Source organism: Diospyros lotus, chromosome 1 (assembly GCF_014633365.1).
Source record: "Diospyros lotus cultivar Yz01 chromosome 1, ASM1463336v1, whole genome shotgun sequence".
Classification (NCBI taxonomy): Eukaryota; Viridiplantae; Streptophyta; class Magnoliopsida; order Ericales; family Ebenaceae; genus Diospyros; species Diospyros lotus.
In genome coordinates, this window is record NC_068338.1 from 44,143,688 (window position 1) to 44,160,007 (window position 16,320).

The following is a 16,320-nucleotide window of genomic DNA, read 5'->3' on the forward strand; positions in this document are numbered from 1 at the left end:
GTTACCTATTCATACTTGAAGCATTAGTTCTTTATTTCTCCTTAATGATTCGAAGAGTTCGGGAAACAGCCTTGCAAAGCGGATCGGAGAGCGTCGAGCACTGGATGCTCTTTTTATTTTTAAGCATGTGAAAAAATCAGAAGAAAGTAATTAAATAGGCATCTAAAATAATGTAATCACTTCCTGGTTATTTGTTTGTTAAAGCTGTCTGCACATGAGTAACTCTTTTGACCTTTCACTTTACTTCCCTTTGCGAAACCCTAGAGAAATCATATAGTGAAATACAGTGCAATTCGGAATTCTGTAGCAGCAGTTTCATGCCGTTCGGCAAACAAATTATATGGTGATTGTCATCCAATAGTCTTTGATGCCATCACATCTAAAAGGTTATTTCTTTAAGGGCATCATCTCCTTTTAGAGTTGGAGGATGAAAGAATAAATTCTCTCCCATGCCGAAGCCTAAGCACTTCCTGAAAATTTTTAATAAAAATCTTCTACTTTTTCAAATCACTAGCTTTGGGTGCCTCAAACACTCGTAGTGGTAAAATATTAATTTTTTATGATATCTTAGTCTAAGTTTGGATAAAGAAATGGATACTGCTATTTGTACATAAAGGCAATGTACAGAATACTTTACAAAATGATGAAATAATCAATTTAGTTATATGATAAATGACTCAACTTAAAAGACTCAAAACTCTTTCTCTTTTTTGCTCTCGTCCTCGCCATTTGCCGATCGTCGCACACCTCGCCTTCGCCCTTGTTGCCCGCCTCACCCTTTCCCTAGCTGGTTGGTGACCGTTGCTGCTTGCTACATCCTCGCCTGGCCTACCGTTGCCCACCCTTGCCCTCACCTTCGCCGCTTGCCATCCGTCGCTGCTCGCTGCATTCTCAATTGATTTGAGTGGTCGTCAGTTACTAGAGGATGCAACGGTGAGGAGACGAGGCAACAAGATGATAGAGGCGAGGCAATGAGAGGAGGCAAGGCGGTAGTAGCGAGGGATTGAGGTTGCAGTGGCGAGAAGAGGCGAGGTGGCGGGTGAGAGTGGGCGAGGCGGCTAAGGTAAAGAACTATAGCGGGTGGTTGGTTGCAACAGCGAGGGAAATGGGAGAGAGAGAGAATGGGATGAACAAAATATCACTATATATTATCCTGTAAAAAATTCTATAAATCATTTTTTGTACAAATAGCATAACCCTAAAGAAATAGAATTATATAAGATAATCAATATAGAAAATCACCGAATCTTCCTATAGTAAATTCTAAACATACAAATATATATGCTGTGTTTGTGTGTATTAGACACTAGGATGGAATGCATATTGAAAAGTAATAATTGTTTATAAATATATCAAATAAATAATAAAAAGACAAAATGGCAAATTTTATGTACAAAATTTTAGGTAGAATCTCTTACTATAGGCCAATTAAGTTAGGAAAATAACCCTACCTATTTAACTTTATGGATAATAAAAATAGATATTATATTCTTTATCTATATCCCATGTAATCCCAAGAAAAGCCATCTTTATTATTTTCCCAAGATTTTATGATAGACGCTGGCTACCCTAGATTCTTGATTATTGGAGCGGAAAGAATGATGTGAAGACAAAAATTATCTTGATGCCCCGGGGGGGTTGTTCTGGCTGGCTGGAAGCATTATGGATTTCATCCGGTGGACCATGGGCAATGAGGCTGTCAAAAAGAGAGAAAAGCACCATGACCTTTCAGCCTTATTGAAGCATACTTGGTTGGCTGAAATCCGAAGACGCCTGACATGCCTGGCATTTCACTGTACTGGATAAGGAATAAGGAATTTCAGAAGTCCATCATTATAGGTAGAAAAATTGTGACCTTATTATTATTGTTGAAAGAAATATAATTTTAATATCGTATTATAAAAGATAAAGAATGAAGTTGAGAGCAACAAAATTAAAATGTATTGTGTCGTTGTTATCTTGTGATTGACATTGTTTAGAATGGGTATTTATAATTTTAGTGACTAATCTAAATAGATAATAGATAAATATAGATAAATTATACAGAATATGTAAAATATGTATATGATATAAAAATTATTTTAGAAATATTCTACATAATCATATTATAATTCGGTCTCTTGAATTTCGTGTGTATTCTTTCAGTTTTTATATAATTTTTTTACTAGATAATATGTTATATGAAAAATCGAAGATTAGTAAATTTGATCTTATTTATATACAAAAATCCTTTAAAGTTACCATTTTCAATTGAAAAAAGTATAAGTGAGGTAAGAAATGATAAAATTTTATAGTATAACTCAAACATGTAACTTGTTAGTTATTTTCCCATTTCATCTTCATTATTCTTCACAACTTACCATATCTTAATTTCAAGACTTTAAAATATTTTAAGAATATTTCATATGTTGTACAAATCTTTTATATATTCGTTATAGAATAATAGAATATCAAACAATATATTTCAATATTTTCCCTTTTAACTTGTCTTATTTCATCTTTTCTAATATCAGATTAAAATTATGTTTTTTATAATATAATAATAATATAAAAGTTATTATATTTTGTAAAAGGGTATCAAAACTTTTGTTCTTTTCAACATGAACATGAACATGAACATGAACATGATATCAAACTCATAAATTCTAACCATCCAAATTCACATATTCAAAATTTTTGTCCTTCTCAACATGAACATGATATCAAACTCATAAATCCTAACCATCCAAATTCACATATTCAAAACTTTTATCCTTTTCAACATGAACATAAACATAAACATGATATGTCAAACTCATAAATCCTAACCACCCAAATATCCACATATTCAGTTCCTGCCTATCACCTGCAGCAAGCCAAGCCTTTTAATATGAGCCAAAACTTTCGATTGGGATATCTCTCCCTCGTGCTTAGTTCAATCTTCTCGTTTGCAATACCACTTTGTCTCTAGCATCAATATTCTTATCTCCTGTGAAACTCCTTACTGTTTGGTTCTTATATTTTTCATTGTTAAAAGCTTTGAGATGATGTAAACATCAATTATCATGTATATTTTTATCATGTGCCATTCAATTATCTCCTCCACAAACATCTCAGTTTAGATTCTTGATTGTTGGGGGTAATTTATCTTAAATTTTACCTAATTTTAATTTAATTGATATTTTTTCGACCAATATCTAAGTTGGAATTATATCATCATGCCATTAGTTTTTGTCCAAATCAAAATAGTATAATTTTTATTGGTGAAAGAAAAAACTATTGACAACATTATTCTTCTATTACAAATATTCATTTTGAGAAATATTGAATATTATTTTTTTCTGATAAAGTATGGAATATTAATTAAAAAATTATTAAATCAGATTAAGATAATAAATGTTGTGAAGTGAGAGCTGTTGGAAAATTTGGTATATTCATATGTCTAAATTGATGGTCTCTTAGAGCCCCAATTTTACATAAGAATAGGGGGGGGGAGTGATATAATAATATTGACAAAGCTTGAAACAACATGGCAAGAATTAATATGGAAAGAAATAGGATTTTTTTTTATTTCTAATAATGATTTATTTGTTTGTTAAAATTTGTAACACCAGCTAAATAACTTCTCTCTAATTTTATTATTAGCATATTTACTAAGAAATGTTTTCTGCTATCAAATATCATTCCAATAAGTGAATGTTTTCATTAAAAAAAAAAAAAAAAAATGGACAGCGTAAGGGAAACGCCCATCCGATTGCCGTAAGTACGTGTCGATATACGTACGTAAATTGCATTTAGATATTTGTATATGTTGGATTTCTAGAAACAACTGTTCCAGATTCCTCAAAATCCATCGTTTTCAACCATGAATGATTATGGAGTCAACTTTTCGATTTTGAAATCCAGAACCAACTGGTGCTCTGGGAGTGGGAGCTTATTATTGGTTTCAATTGATATTCTTTCATCAATGAGTTATGGAAAAAATCAACCTTAGAAAAACTCTTTATTGCCCATCAATGAGTTATGGAAAAATCAACCTTAGAAAAACTCTTTATTAATCTTTCCCTGTGATTTCACCCAAGAAAAGAAATGAGTTTTTCGGGGTTTTGAAACTAATCAGTTTCAAATGGCTCCCTCCAATTGATTCTTTGGAATTCATTGGCTTCAATCAATCGATTTTCCTTCCATGACTTCTAGAAATCAACCTCATTGTTCCTAGTGATTTGCCCCAAATTATCAGTTTTTCAATCGGAACTAACTTTCTTCGTTAATGGTTAATTAACTTAATTTAGATTAGCCAAAGTTTAAGCAGCCAAATTAATAAGAAAGGGTTGGTATTGATGCAAAATAAACTTCAGTCTTAAAGTTTAGTTGGTATTGATACTGTCCACCAAAATTATGATGATATTGACGTACTTCTCACTTGGCTTGGGTGAAAAGTAGACGCATTAGCTTTAAAGCTAGTGCAATTATATACATATAATATAAATATTTATATCCAGCCCTTGACACACATGGCGACACTTTAATAATTAAAAAATTAAAGTTACATATAAAATGTAGATATTTCAATTCTCTAACTTTTAAAAATTATTATTATAAATTCTTACAATATTAGTGCATTCATAAACCTGTTCTGTCACGTTTTACAAGACATGTCACATTAGATTTAATACATAAATATGATATTTAAATTTTTAATAATTAAAAAAATTAATATTTAATCTTTAATATAAAAAAAAATTAAACGTGACAAAAAAAGACATAAATTTTATAAAAAGACCTAAAATTAAAAAAAAAAATAAATTTCATAAAAAGATCTAAAAATATTTAAAAAATTAATGCGATTTATTTTGTCACTTCTTATTTAATAGCTCATTTGACTGTTTGTGGACAAAATTTATGGATTTAATAAAGTTTTTGTTGTTTTTCATTTGAATTATTGTTATCATATTTCCATTAATTTTTTTTAAAAAATTTGGTCATTTTTAAGTATTTTTTATAAAATTTTTAGGTATTTTTATGAAATTTAGGTTTTTTTTTGAATATTTTTAGATATTTCTATGAAATTTAGTTATTTTTTTAAAAATATTTTTAGATTTTTTTAATAAAATTTAGGTATTTTTTAATTAAATTTAATATTTTTTTATATCATGGACTAAATATTAATTTTTTTAATTATTAAAAGATCAAATGTCATATTTACGTATTAAATATAATTTAATATGTCTCGTTGACGTGACATCCTACATGACGTAAATAATAATTTTATTTACTTTCGATCACACTAAACACTTAAATTAACAATTTTTAATAATTGAGATATCGAATGTTGACGTTTTATATATAAGTAACCAAATGTTATATTTTTAAATTATTGAGGAGTCGTTTTAATATATTATAACATATAATGTATAACATAAATATATGATAATAATATTTATCAAAGTTTATGTATCAACTATAATTTAATTTCAAGGTCTCTTACTTTATTGACATCATATATTACTTTAGTAAGTATTATTTTATTTATAACTTATATTACTATATATTGCTTAGCCTACATAAACTATATATACAAATATCATTTCATAATTAAAAGTTTTTAATTAATTTTATTTGTTTATTTCACCTATTTCTTATATGGCAATAAATAGTCATATTATATAATATTAGTTTATTATAATGATATATCCAAAAAAAATACTCGATATTATCCGAACTAATATTATACCGCACTAACTACGTATAAATTTGATGCCTTATCTAATATATGATATTCATCAAGACTTGTGTGAATATGATATAATTCTAAACCTCACAACCGAATGAGCAGCACCTCAGTAGACTGGAGTCTCTTTTAATCTAATCTAATCTAATACTACAAGAAGACAAACTGAATGCTATCACTCACCCAAAACTAAGCTCTCTCACCCGAAGTGATCAAAATGGAGTGTCTTGCTTTTACCTTGACTGAGTCCAACTTAATAATGCTCTTTCACTCAAAGCTTAAAGCTGAAAGGACACTCGCCCCATCCATCATCATCCACACAAAAAGAGTTCAGATTCTCTACTCTATTTAATATTTATACCCCACAACGCTCACCCATTACCCACAATTCTATCCCCTCCTTTTCCTGGGCAGGGCAAATTATAGATGCCTCTTTTAACATAAGCTCTTTTGGGTTGGTCTGTTTCGCGGGAAACATGGAACAAGAAATGAAGAACTGCACAACCAAAGGTGAAGAAGAAACAGTAAGAGGAGAAGATGACGGAAACAAGTGGGTATATGATTCTTCTTTGGATCATAAAGGAAGGGTTCCTCTCAGAACTTCTACTGGTGTGTGGAAAGCAGCACTTTTCATCATAGGTAAGGAGGTCTCACTTACAACACACACACACACACACACACACACACACACACACTTATATATATAACTCGCGTGTAAGCTTCTATGATGATTCTTGTTTTCCATCTCCAGCATGAGTGTTTTGTTTGATGATCTGTTGGTTTGGTTTTGATCTTTATTGCTTGTTTTGCTAGCCTGGTTCGATATTAGTTGGTTGCCTGGCTCAGAGATATATGGGCTTGTTTTTTTGGTTCTTCTCTTTTTCTTCTTTTGGTTTTGCATTTTATTTAACAAAAATTATGGAGATGAAAAACGCGCCTCGTAATGTATATATGTTCCTCGTGCTTTTCTTTCTATTTTTCTTTTGTTTTCTTTCCATGTCGGCCGAAAGAGAGATTAAGACAAAAATTATCCTCTCTTACGAGTTAAACCTAGAAAGTCAACAATCTCAGCGTAAAATCTTTTGTCCCTTTCAAAAACTTCCACTTTCTAGATAAAGTAATTCGTGTCAAATAAAAATAGTAAAGTAAAATAAAAATGTAAACTAATATCATTTTCCTTTTCTTACTGCCTTGTTCGGACTGCCTCTTTGTTTACCTTCTTATTAAAAAGATCTACAGAAGAATAAACCCCCCCCCCCCCTCCAAAAAAAAAAAAAAAAAATGAGAGAGAAGAAAAAAATTGTCAATAACAACAACATATCCAGCATTTATTCCATCATGAGGGGTTGACTATATGAATTCTAGATTTTTATATATTTTTTATCTTTTGTCATATATTCATTTAGGTTCATACATTTCATATTAAACTTTAATGTTTCTTCCAAAAATTTTTTGGATCTGTCTCTACTTCTTTTTTTTTGACTAATTATTCCATTTTATCAACTCTCTTTACAGGAGCGTATCTTGGTCTTCTTTTCACATAACCAAATCATCCTAGTCTAGTGTCTTTCATATTTTCCTCAATTGGCACTACTTTTACCTTATTACGAATAATCACATTTCTAATTTTATCTTTTTTTATATAACCTCACATCCATTTTAACATCCTCATCTCCGCTACGCTCATCTTTTGCTTATGCTGGTATTTGACTGCCCAACATTTTGAGCCATACAACAAAACTGGTCTTATAACCGTCCTATAGAATTTTTCTTTCAATTTTAATGGGATTTTACTATCACATAACACCCCCAATACGTTTCTCCATTTTAACTAACCTACCTTAATTCTATGCGTGACATCCTCGTGAATTTCTTTATGTTTTTGAATCACTGATTTCAAATATTGAAAATGATTTTTTCTTTGTATGATTTGGTTTTCTAATTTTATTATAACATCCTCCACTCTTGCATTCTTACTAAATTTACATTCTATATATTATGTTTTCCTTTTACTTAATTTAAATCCCTTAGATTCTAAATTGATTCTCCATAACTCAAGCTTATTGTTCACTCTCTTTTTTGTTTTATCCACCAACACTATGTCATCTGCAAATTATGTAGGTCATTATGATGATCTCTATTCCTTTCCATTAGGTGCCTCGGTAGGTATATAGGTTCCGTTGTTGATCTACCAAGCATGAAAACAAATTGATTTTTTGAGACATCTGTTTTTTTTTTTTTTTTTTCTGAATCTCTGCTCTATTATTTTCTCCTAAAGTTTTATGGTATGGCTCATTAACTTAATTTCTCTGTAATTTTTACAGTTTTAAACATTTCCTTTGTTCTTGTATATGGGAATCAAAGTACTCTTCCTCCACTCAATCTGGCACCTTTTTTGATTTAAGGATCGTGTTAAATAATTTCGTTAGCCGAGAGATGCTATCTTCTCCTATGCATTTCCATGCTTCTATTGGTCTATTATCCGGTCCCACCGCCTTATGATTTTTCATCTTTTTTAATACTTGTCTTATTTCATTTGAACATATGCGTCGATAAAATGTATAGCTCATGTTCCTTTCGGAGTTACTAAGATCAGGCCCGGCCCTGAAGGGGGGTAATCAGTGCGATTGCCTCGGGCCCATTATTCAGGGGGGCACATAATTCAGGGTTGAAGGATTTGAAGTCCACGTGTTGGACTTCAAGTCCTAAGAAGACGGACTTGAAGTTCACTTTTTTCAACGGACTTGGACTTCAAGTCCGCTTCAGCGGACTTCAAGCGGATTTGAAGTTCACTTTTTTCAGCGGATGGATTTGAAGTCCGCTTTAGCGAATAAACGGACTTGAAGTCCGCCTGCTTCAGCTTCTGAAGTCCTCTTTTGAAATTGAAGAAGTCCGCTTCCACTTTTTTCAGCGAACTTCACGTCTGCTTTTGAAATTGAAGAAATCGGCTTCCACTTTTTTCAGTCATCCGCTTTTGATTTAAAGTCTGTCTGAAGAGTCTTCAGCGCACTGATTTGTGATTTTATTTTGAAGTCTGCTTTTGTGATTTGTGATTTTAAGTTTGCTTTTAAAGTTCGAAGAGTGCTGGGCGCGCTGGGGAGTTTCTCAAATTCTAGGTTATATTGTTCTTTATTTATTCTTTGAAGTATTAAAATTGTATTGGCTTTCCTTGTATTGTTTCTATTTTCAAGTAACAATGCTTAGTAAGAAACAATTAAAGTTCGTCTGAAGAGTCTTCGGCGCGCTGATTTGTGATTTTAAGTCCGCTTTTGAAGTCTGCTTTTGTGATTTGTGATTTTAAGTCTGCTTTTAAAGTTCGAAGAGTGTTGGGCGCGCTGGGGAGTTTCTCAAATTCCAGGTTATATTGTTCTTTATTTATTCTTTGAAGTAATAAAATTGTATTGGCTTTCCTTGTATTGTTTTTATTTTCAAGTAACAATGCTTAGTAAGAAACACTTATCTGGAAGTCAAAAAAGAAAAAGAAAAAGACAGATAGAAGAATTAACTCAATCTCAAAAAGGAGCTCTGGATAAATTTTTTCAAAACAAAACAAATAGGTCACTTGATAATTCAACTGAAGATTTAGTTAATGAATCTATGCAGCAAAATCATGTTGAAGAATTTGTAGGAATTGATAATGATTTAGTCAATGAATCTGAACAACAAAATCATGTGGAAGAATTGGTAGGAACTGAGCATGATTTTAATGCACTTGTAGGTGACTTAGGTGAAGATGAACATATTGAGAATGAAGATTTTGATCATCTTTGTAATAATGAAGACACTGAATCTGAGGGTATAAAATCAAGTTTTCCTTTAGACATTTTTAATCCAAGAATTTGGGATAATCTAGATGAAAAAATGAGAGCTTTACTTGTGGAAAAAAGTCTTGCAAGAGATAATAATATCAAATTTCCTATGGATGAAAACTTTAGACATTTTTCCTCGACTTATTACATGAGAAAGTTACCAAATGGAGAGACTCATGACATAAAATGTCTAGTATACTCAAAGGAATTGGATAAGGTATTTTGTTTTTGTTGTAAGTTGTTTAAGACAATGTGTTGTAGAAGCCAATTAGCAAACGAATGACTCAGAGATTGGAAACATCTTAGTGAGAGACTTAAACAACATAAAAACAACATTGAACACATAACTAACATGAGTTCTTGGATTGAATTACATAACAGATTGAAAAAAAATGAAACAATTGATAAAGGCTTACAAGAACAAATTAGGAGAGAGAAAGAACACTGGAAACATGTTTTGGTAAGAATAATTTCTGTTGTTAAATGTTTTGCTAAAAATAATATTGCATTTCGTGGAACAAAAGAGAGAATTTATGAAGAAAATAATGATAATTTTTTAGGTATATTGGAAATGGTTTCAGAATTTGATCCAATAATGCGAGAACATTTTCGACGAATTCAAAATGATGAGATTCGTTATCATTATCTTAGCCATAAGATTCAAAATAAGCTAATAGCTTTGCTGGCTTCAAAAGTCAAAAGTGCAATCATTGAGAAAATCAAACAAGCAAAATATTTTTCAGTAATACTTGATTGCACTCCTGATTCAAGTCACAAAGAACAAATGATTTTGATAATACAATGTGTGGATGTGTCAAGGAGTCCAGTAAAAATAGAAGAATACTTTTTAGAGTTTTTAATTGTGAAAGATATATCAGGATTAGGACTTTTTAATGAATTGCAATATGTCCTAGAGTCCCTTGATCTTAAAATTGATGATGTTAAGAGGACAGGGTTATGATAATGGCTCTAATATGAAAGGAAAACATCAAGGTGTACAAAGAAGATTACTTGAAATAAATCCTAGAGCTTTGTTCATGCCATGTGGTTGTCATTCTCTTAATTTAACACTATGTGATATGGCAAACTGTTGTGTGAAAGCGAAATCCTTTTTTGGGGTGGTTCAACGCATTTATTGTGTTTTTGCTAATTCTACAAAGCGTTGGAAGATTTTACAAGATCATGTAGATAGTTTAACTCTCAAAACATTGTCAACTACACGTTGGGAAAGTCGTGTAGAGAGTGTTAAAGCAATAAGAACCCAAGCTGCTCAAATAAAAGAAGCTTTATTTAAAGTAGCAGAAACTAGTGAATATGCTAAAACAAAAAGTGAAGCTGGAAATTTAGCAACAGATGAATTGGAAAATTTTGAGTTTTTATTAGGCATGGTTATTTGACATGATATTTTATTGAAAATTAAGTTAGTCAGCAAAAAGTTACAATCTAAAGATATGTGCATTGATGCTGATTTAAAAATTTGGAAGGGCTCATTTCTTTTTTTGAGAATTATAGAGAAAATGGATTTGCATTTTGCTATGATTGAAGCTAAAACTATTGCTTGTGATATGGGGATTGAACCTGAATTTCCTAAAAAACGTCAAAGTCATAGAAAGAAATAATTTGATGAGAATGTCAATGATGAGACAGTACAGTCAGTTGAAGAATCATTTAGAGTCAATTATTTTATCTATATAGTGGATATGGCTCTTTCTTCATTAAGGAGTAGATTTGAACAAATGCAAACATATGATGCTATTTTTGGGTTCTTGTTTAATTCAAAGAAGTTAACTTCATTGGGTGATGAGGAATTGAAAAATTGTTGTGTGAAGCTTGAAACTACTTTAAGAAATGGTGAGTCTTCTGATATTGATACACGTGATTTGTTTTCAGAGTTACAAGTGTTTCCATATCTTTTACCATCAACAGTAAACACAACACTTGAAATTGTAGAGTTTGTAAAAGATATGGACTGTTTTCCAAATGTTTTGATTGCCTATAGAATATTATTGACTGTACCTGTGACTGTAGCATTTGCAGAAAGAAGCTTTTCTAAATTAAAATTATTGAAATCTTACTTGAGGTCTACCATGTCACAAGAAAGGCTAAATAGGCTAGCAATATTATCCATTGAAAAAGTGATGTTAGAAAAACTTGAATTTGAAAGCATTATTGAGGATTTTGCTTCTCAAAATGCAAGAAGAAAATCATTTAAATAATACTTTTTTAGTTGTGATTTTGTTGTTTTTCACCTTATCTTGCAAGTGGTGATGATATTTTGTTGGTTGCTGAGGATGCAAAGAGATTCAAGTAGGCTGCTGCAGTTTGTTTTAGCTATTGAAAATGTAAAGATATTTTTGTTTTGCTGGTTGCTAACGCTAAAGATGCAAAGAGATTTCAAATAGATTGATGTTGTTTTGCTTTAGCTATTCATCATGTAGAGAATTTTTTTTTTTTTGCTAGATGAAAGAGAATTTATTTTGTTGGATGAAAAAGAACTTATTGAATTGTTATAAGTATTTATCTTGTTTATATATTGTAGCCTTTTATTCTAAATTTGAATATATTGAAGTTTGAATCGATACAATTTATTTGACTTGAATGTTAAATTTTTAGTTAATTTGGACATGTTAGATCTTGATTGAAAAATAAGAATAAGTTTATCATTATGTTTAAATATATAGATGGGGGCCTAATTTTTACTTTTGCCTCGGGCCTTAAAAGATTTAGGACCGGGCCTGATTAAGATGTTCTAACCTAATTCTTGTGTCCCACCATTATTAAATAATTTTGTGAAATACTACTTCCATCTCTCCTTAATCGTTCCTTTATTCACTAATACATTTTGGTTTTCATCTTTTATTCATTTCACTTGATTTGGATCCCTTATTTTTCTTTCTCTTGTTTTACCTAATTTATATATATTCTTTTCTCCATCTTTTGCATCAAGTCGTTTATATATATTCTCGTATGCTTTTAACCTTACTTTACTAACAACTCTTTTTGCTGTCTTTTTCGTTTCTTTATAATTTTTTAGGTTTTTTTCATTGCTGCACTGATATACAACATTATAGTAAGTTTTTTTATTTCTATTTTTAAATTGTATCTCTTCATTCCACCACTAAGACTCCTTTAGATTTGAGGCTCTACTATTTGTTTCTTCAAGAACTACCTTTGTCGTAGTTCTCAAGGCAGTAACCATTTTCCTCCACATTTGGTTTGCTTGTCCTTCTCCATTTCATTTCCTTCTATCCCTTAATTTTTCTTTGAAGATTAGTTATTTCTCCCCTTTTAAATCTCACCATCTAATTCTTGGATTTTGTTTTATGTGCGTGTTGCAAAATTTTCCATACATCGACTCTTGTTAGAAATGGTGGCAGATAAGATTAAATTTTTGTAACTAAAATGTCACAAGTTTAAAAATATGATCAGAGAGTCATATACACTGAGAATACGTAGCTGAGTCATACCTCTTGCTTCCCAAAGCAAACAGATGGTTAAAGAAGAATAAACAAAAGAAAATAGGTCATCTGCTTTGATGCATACGTTATACAGCATTTAGTTACAGCTGTATTTAAATTAAAGAAAATATCTAGACCAGGCCAAGTCCTAAATTCCTCTGCAGAAACTAGAATTCAACTTGCACTGCAATGGAGGGCTTCCATAATAAGAGTTGAAGCAAAGAATGAGATAGTGATTCTCAAGGTTTCGTGAAACACCTAAATAGTGAGTTCATGGCCAAAACAAAAGGAAGAAACTAAATTTAATAAAAAGTTATCTATATTTTTTTTAAGATTGAGATTTCCCAAAATACTGTAACTAATAAGTGTTTTTTGAATTAAAACTTCACTGATACCTGTTATCAGAGGGGGTCATGTGGATGTTTGCTCGTGATAAAATGCACTTGGAATGTATCAAATGCTTGCTTACAATCATTTCCTCATAGTTCTGCAACTTCTTATTAATTCATCCTTTGCTCTATCTTATTCTCTTCACATGCAGTGATCGAGTTCAGCGAGAGGCTGACCTATTTTGGAACGGCCACAAATCTCATCTCCTACCTCACAAAAGTGATTCATCAAGACCTTAAAGAAGCTGCCAAAAGTGTAAACAACTGGGCAGGGGTAACAACTATGATGCCTTTACTTGGAGGGTTCTTTGCTGATGCCTACACCGGTCGATTTTCTATGATTTTGATTTCATCCGGCCTCTATCTTATGGTACATCTCTTCTAACTACAAATTGAAAGTTAAGCCAGCTAAGCCAAACTTGGTGCAACAAAGTTTAACGGACATGTGTGCAATTGCCTCTGGCTTCAGGGAATGGGCCTCTTGACAATGTCCCAATTCATCCCTGGCCTAAAGCCGTGCAGTACAGACACGTGCAGCCATCCTAGGAAGGTTCATGAAGTGGTTTTCTTCCTTGCAATTTACCTATTGTCTCTTGGAACTGGAGGCCACAAGCCCTGCTTGGAAAGCTTTGGAGCCGACCAGTTTGATGATGACCACACTGAAGAAAGGAAGCAAAAGATGTCTTATTTCAACTGGTGGAGCTTTGCGCTTTGTTGTGGCCTCTTGCTTGGGGTAACCTTGATTGTTTATCTGGAAGACTATGTGAGCTGGGGCCTTGCAAGTCTCATTCTGACGGCTACTATGGCTGTTGCGGTTATGATCTTCTACTTTGGCAAGCCCTTTTATCGGTATAGGGTGCCAGAGGGCAGCCCCTTGACACCAATGTTACAGGTTTTGTTTGCAGCCATTAGGAAGAGGAATCTGCCATATCCCCCCAACCCGGCTCTATTGTACGAGAAGTCGCATAAGGACAAAGGAAGGCTCCTATATCACACAAACAATCTCAGGTATGGTGACACACAATATATAGACTTGTTCTCTATGGTTAATCAATTTTATCACTAGTCTATTAACACCTTTGAAAGCTGATTTAGAGAACCATAGGAATTGAATCAGCCATGTGCCATCTAGTTTCCTAGAACTTGAAATGAGTCCATTCTGCATTCTGATAATGTTGAATGAGTCAATTTCAATTCTAATGTATCACTTATCTTCAGGTTTCTTGACAAAGCAGCCATAGTTGAAGGAAGCACGAACTTACTGACCGAGAAACAACCAAATCCATGGAGGCTAGCAACCGTGACCGAAGTGGAGGAGATGAAGCTGGTAATAAACATTATTCCCATATGGCTAACTTCACTACCCTTCGGGGTATCTCTGGCACAAACCACCACATTCTTCGTCAAACAAAGCAGCACAATGAACCGGAAAATAGGCAACGATTTTGAGATCCCACCTGCCTCTATCCACGCTCTTTCTGCAATTGCCATGATGGTTTCTGTCGCCATATATGACAAGATCCTAGTCCGGATGCTAAGAAGAGCCACAGGCAACGAACGAGGAATCAACATCCTCCAGAGGATTGGCTTTGGCATGATATTTTCCATCCTAGCAATGGCTACAGCAGCAATAGTTGAAATGAAGAGGCTGAGGGTTGTGGAGAAAGAGATCATATTGGGAGGGAAAACCGGCACGTTATCTATGAGTGCGTTTTGGTTAGGCCCTCAGTACATTATTCTAGGCATTGGAGATTCCTTCACTCTTGTTGGTCTGCAAGAGTATTTCTATGACCAAGTTCCAGATTCAATGAGAAGCCTAGGCATAGCCATCTATCTGAGTGTGATTGGAGTTGGAAGCTTCTTGAGCAGCTTTCTGATAACTCTGGCGGATCATGTCACCAAGAAAAGTGGGACTAGTTGGTTTGGAAAGGACACTAATAAGAGCCGTTTGGACAATTTCTACTGGCTCTTGGCAGTCTTAAATGGCCTTAATCTCTGTGTTTATGTGTTGTTGGCAAAGAGGTATACTTACAAGGATGTGAACAGAAGTGGGATTGTGGCTGATTCCTATAAGGGGGAAAGCAAAGTGTTAGAGGCCTGACATTCTCCTATTTCATGAGGTATATGTTCTAGCATAGTTTTGTAAAAATGTTTCAGACACTGTCTGCTTCAGTCGATTTTAAAAAAATAAATAAATTATGACTAGTTCATAAGTTTAGAATAAAAAACATCACATTCTAAAAATTACATTTCACTTTGTACCATTCATTTGGCACATTTTGTTGCAAAAAACTTAATTCAAAAAAACTTCAACACATTTGAGTAAAAATTTTTATACAAAAAAATTAGGATAAATTTCACACACCACCCCTAAGATTTGTCTAAATTGCACAAAAAAACCGTGTGTTTTTAAAGTAGCACATACCTCCCTTGTCATTAATAGAAGACAGTAATTGACTATTTTACCCTTATTTTATAACTATTCCTCTCTAATTCCTCCACTCTCCTCTCCTTTCCTCTCCCATCCTATCTCTTTCTCTCTCATTTCCCTCTCACACCGATGGTTTGTTGCCAGTAGCAATGGTCGTCATCAACAACAAATTTCTTTCAGCAAAGCCATCATCATTTGCAATGGCAATAGAGTTCCAAACCATTGATGGTTTGGCACACCATGGCAATGGAAAAAAAAAAAAAAAAAAACCCATTCCAATGGAGAAGAAACCCTAGTGCTATGGTTTTTAGCTAACTTTCTCTCTTTCTCACGTGTCTGCTAGCACACAAAACCAATAAGATTTCTAGTGAAACTCCATCAATCGCGATGAAGACTTTTGGATTCGCAAAACTTTCATCAATCACAAATGTCATTACAGTTAAGAATGGTGGTCAATAATAATATAATGGTAGTAGTTGTGAACCCTTCTGGTGAAGATGAACACTGTTTTTTTTTTTTGTAA

General features: G+C 32.6%; 1 protein-coding gene across 1 annotated transcript; it reads left to right on the top strand.

Moving 5' to 3' along the window:
* The first annotated feature begins 5,962 nt into the window (after positions 1–5,962).
* LOC127790392 (protein NRT1/ PTR FAMILY 5.6-like) lies at positions 5,963–16,101 on the top strand. The gene is made up of 4 exons (XM_052319895.1): positions 5,963–6,349; positions 13,519–13,736; positions 13,836–14,374; positions 14,585–16,101. The coding sequence occupies exons 1-4, from the start codon at positions 6,187–6,189 to the stop codon at positions 15,465–15,467; spliced, it is 1,803 nt and encodes a 600-aa protein (XP_052175855.1). The 5' UTR covers positions 5,963–6,186; the 3' UTR covers positions 15,468–16,101.
* Positions 16,102–16,320: the final 219 nt, after the last annotated feature.

Bases quoted from the DNA above. Each gene is read 5' to 3' on its own strand.
- LOC127790392 (XM_052319895.1), top strand. From the start codon at position 6,187: ATGGAACAAGAAATGAAGAACTGCACAACCAAAGGTGAAGAAGAAACA. The intron at 6,350-13,518 runs GTAAGGAGGTCT...CTTCACATGCAG, and splicing joins AGCAGCACTTTTCATCATAG to TGATCGAGTTCAGCGAGAGG. The intron at 13,737-13,835 runs GTACATCTCTTC...CTCTGGCTTCAG, and splicing joins CATCCGGCCTCTATCTTATG to GGAATGGGCCTCTTGACAAT.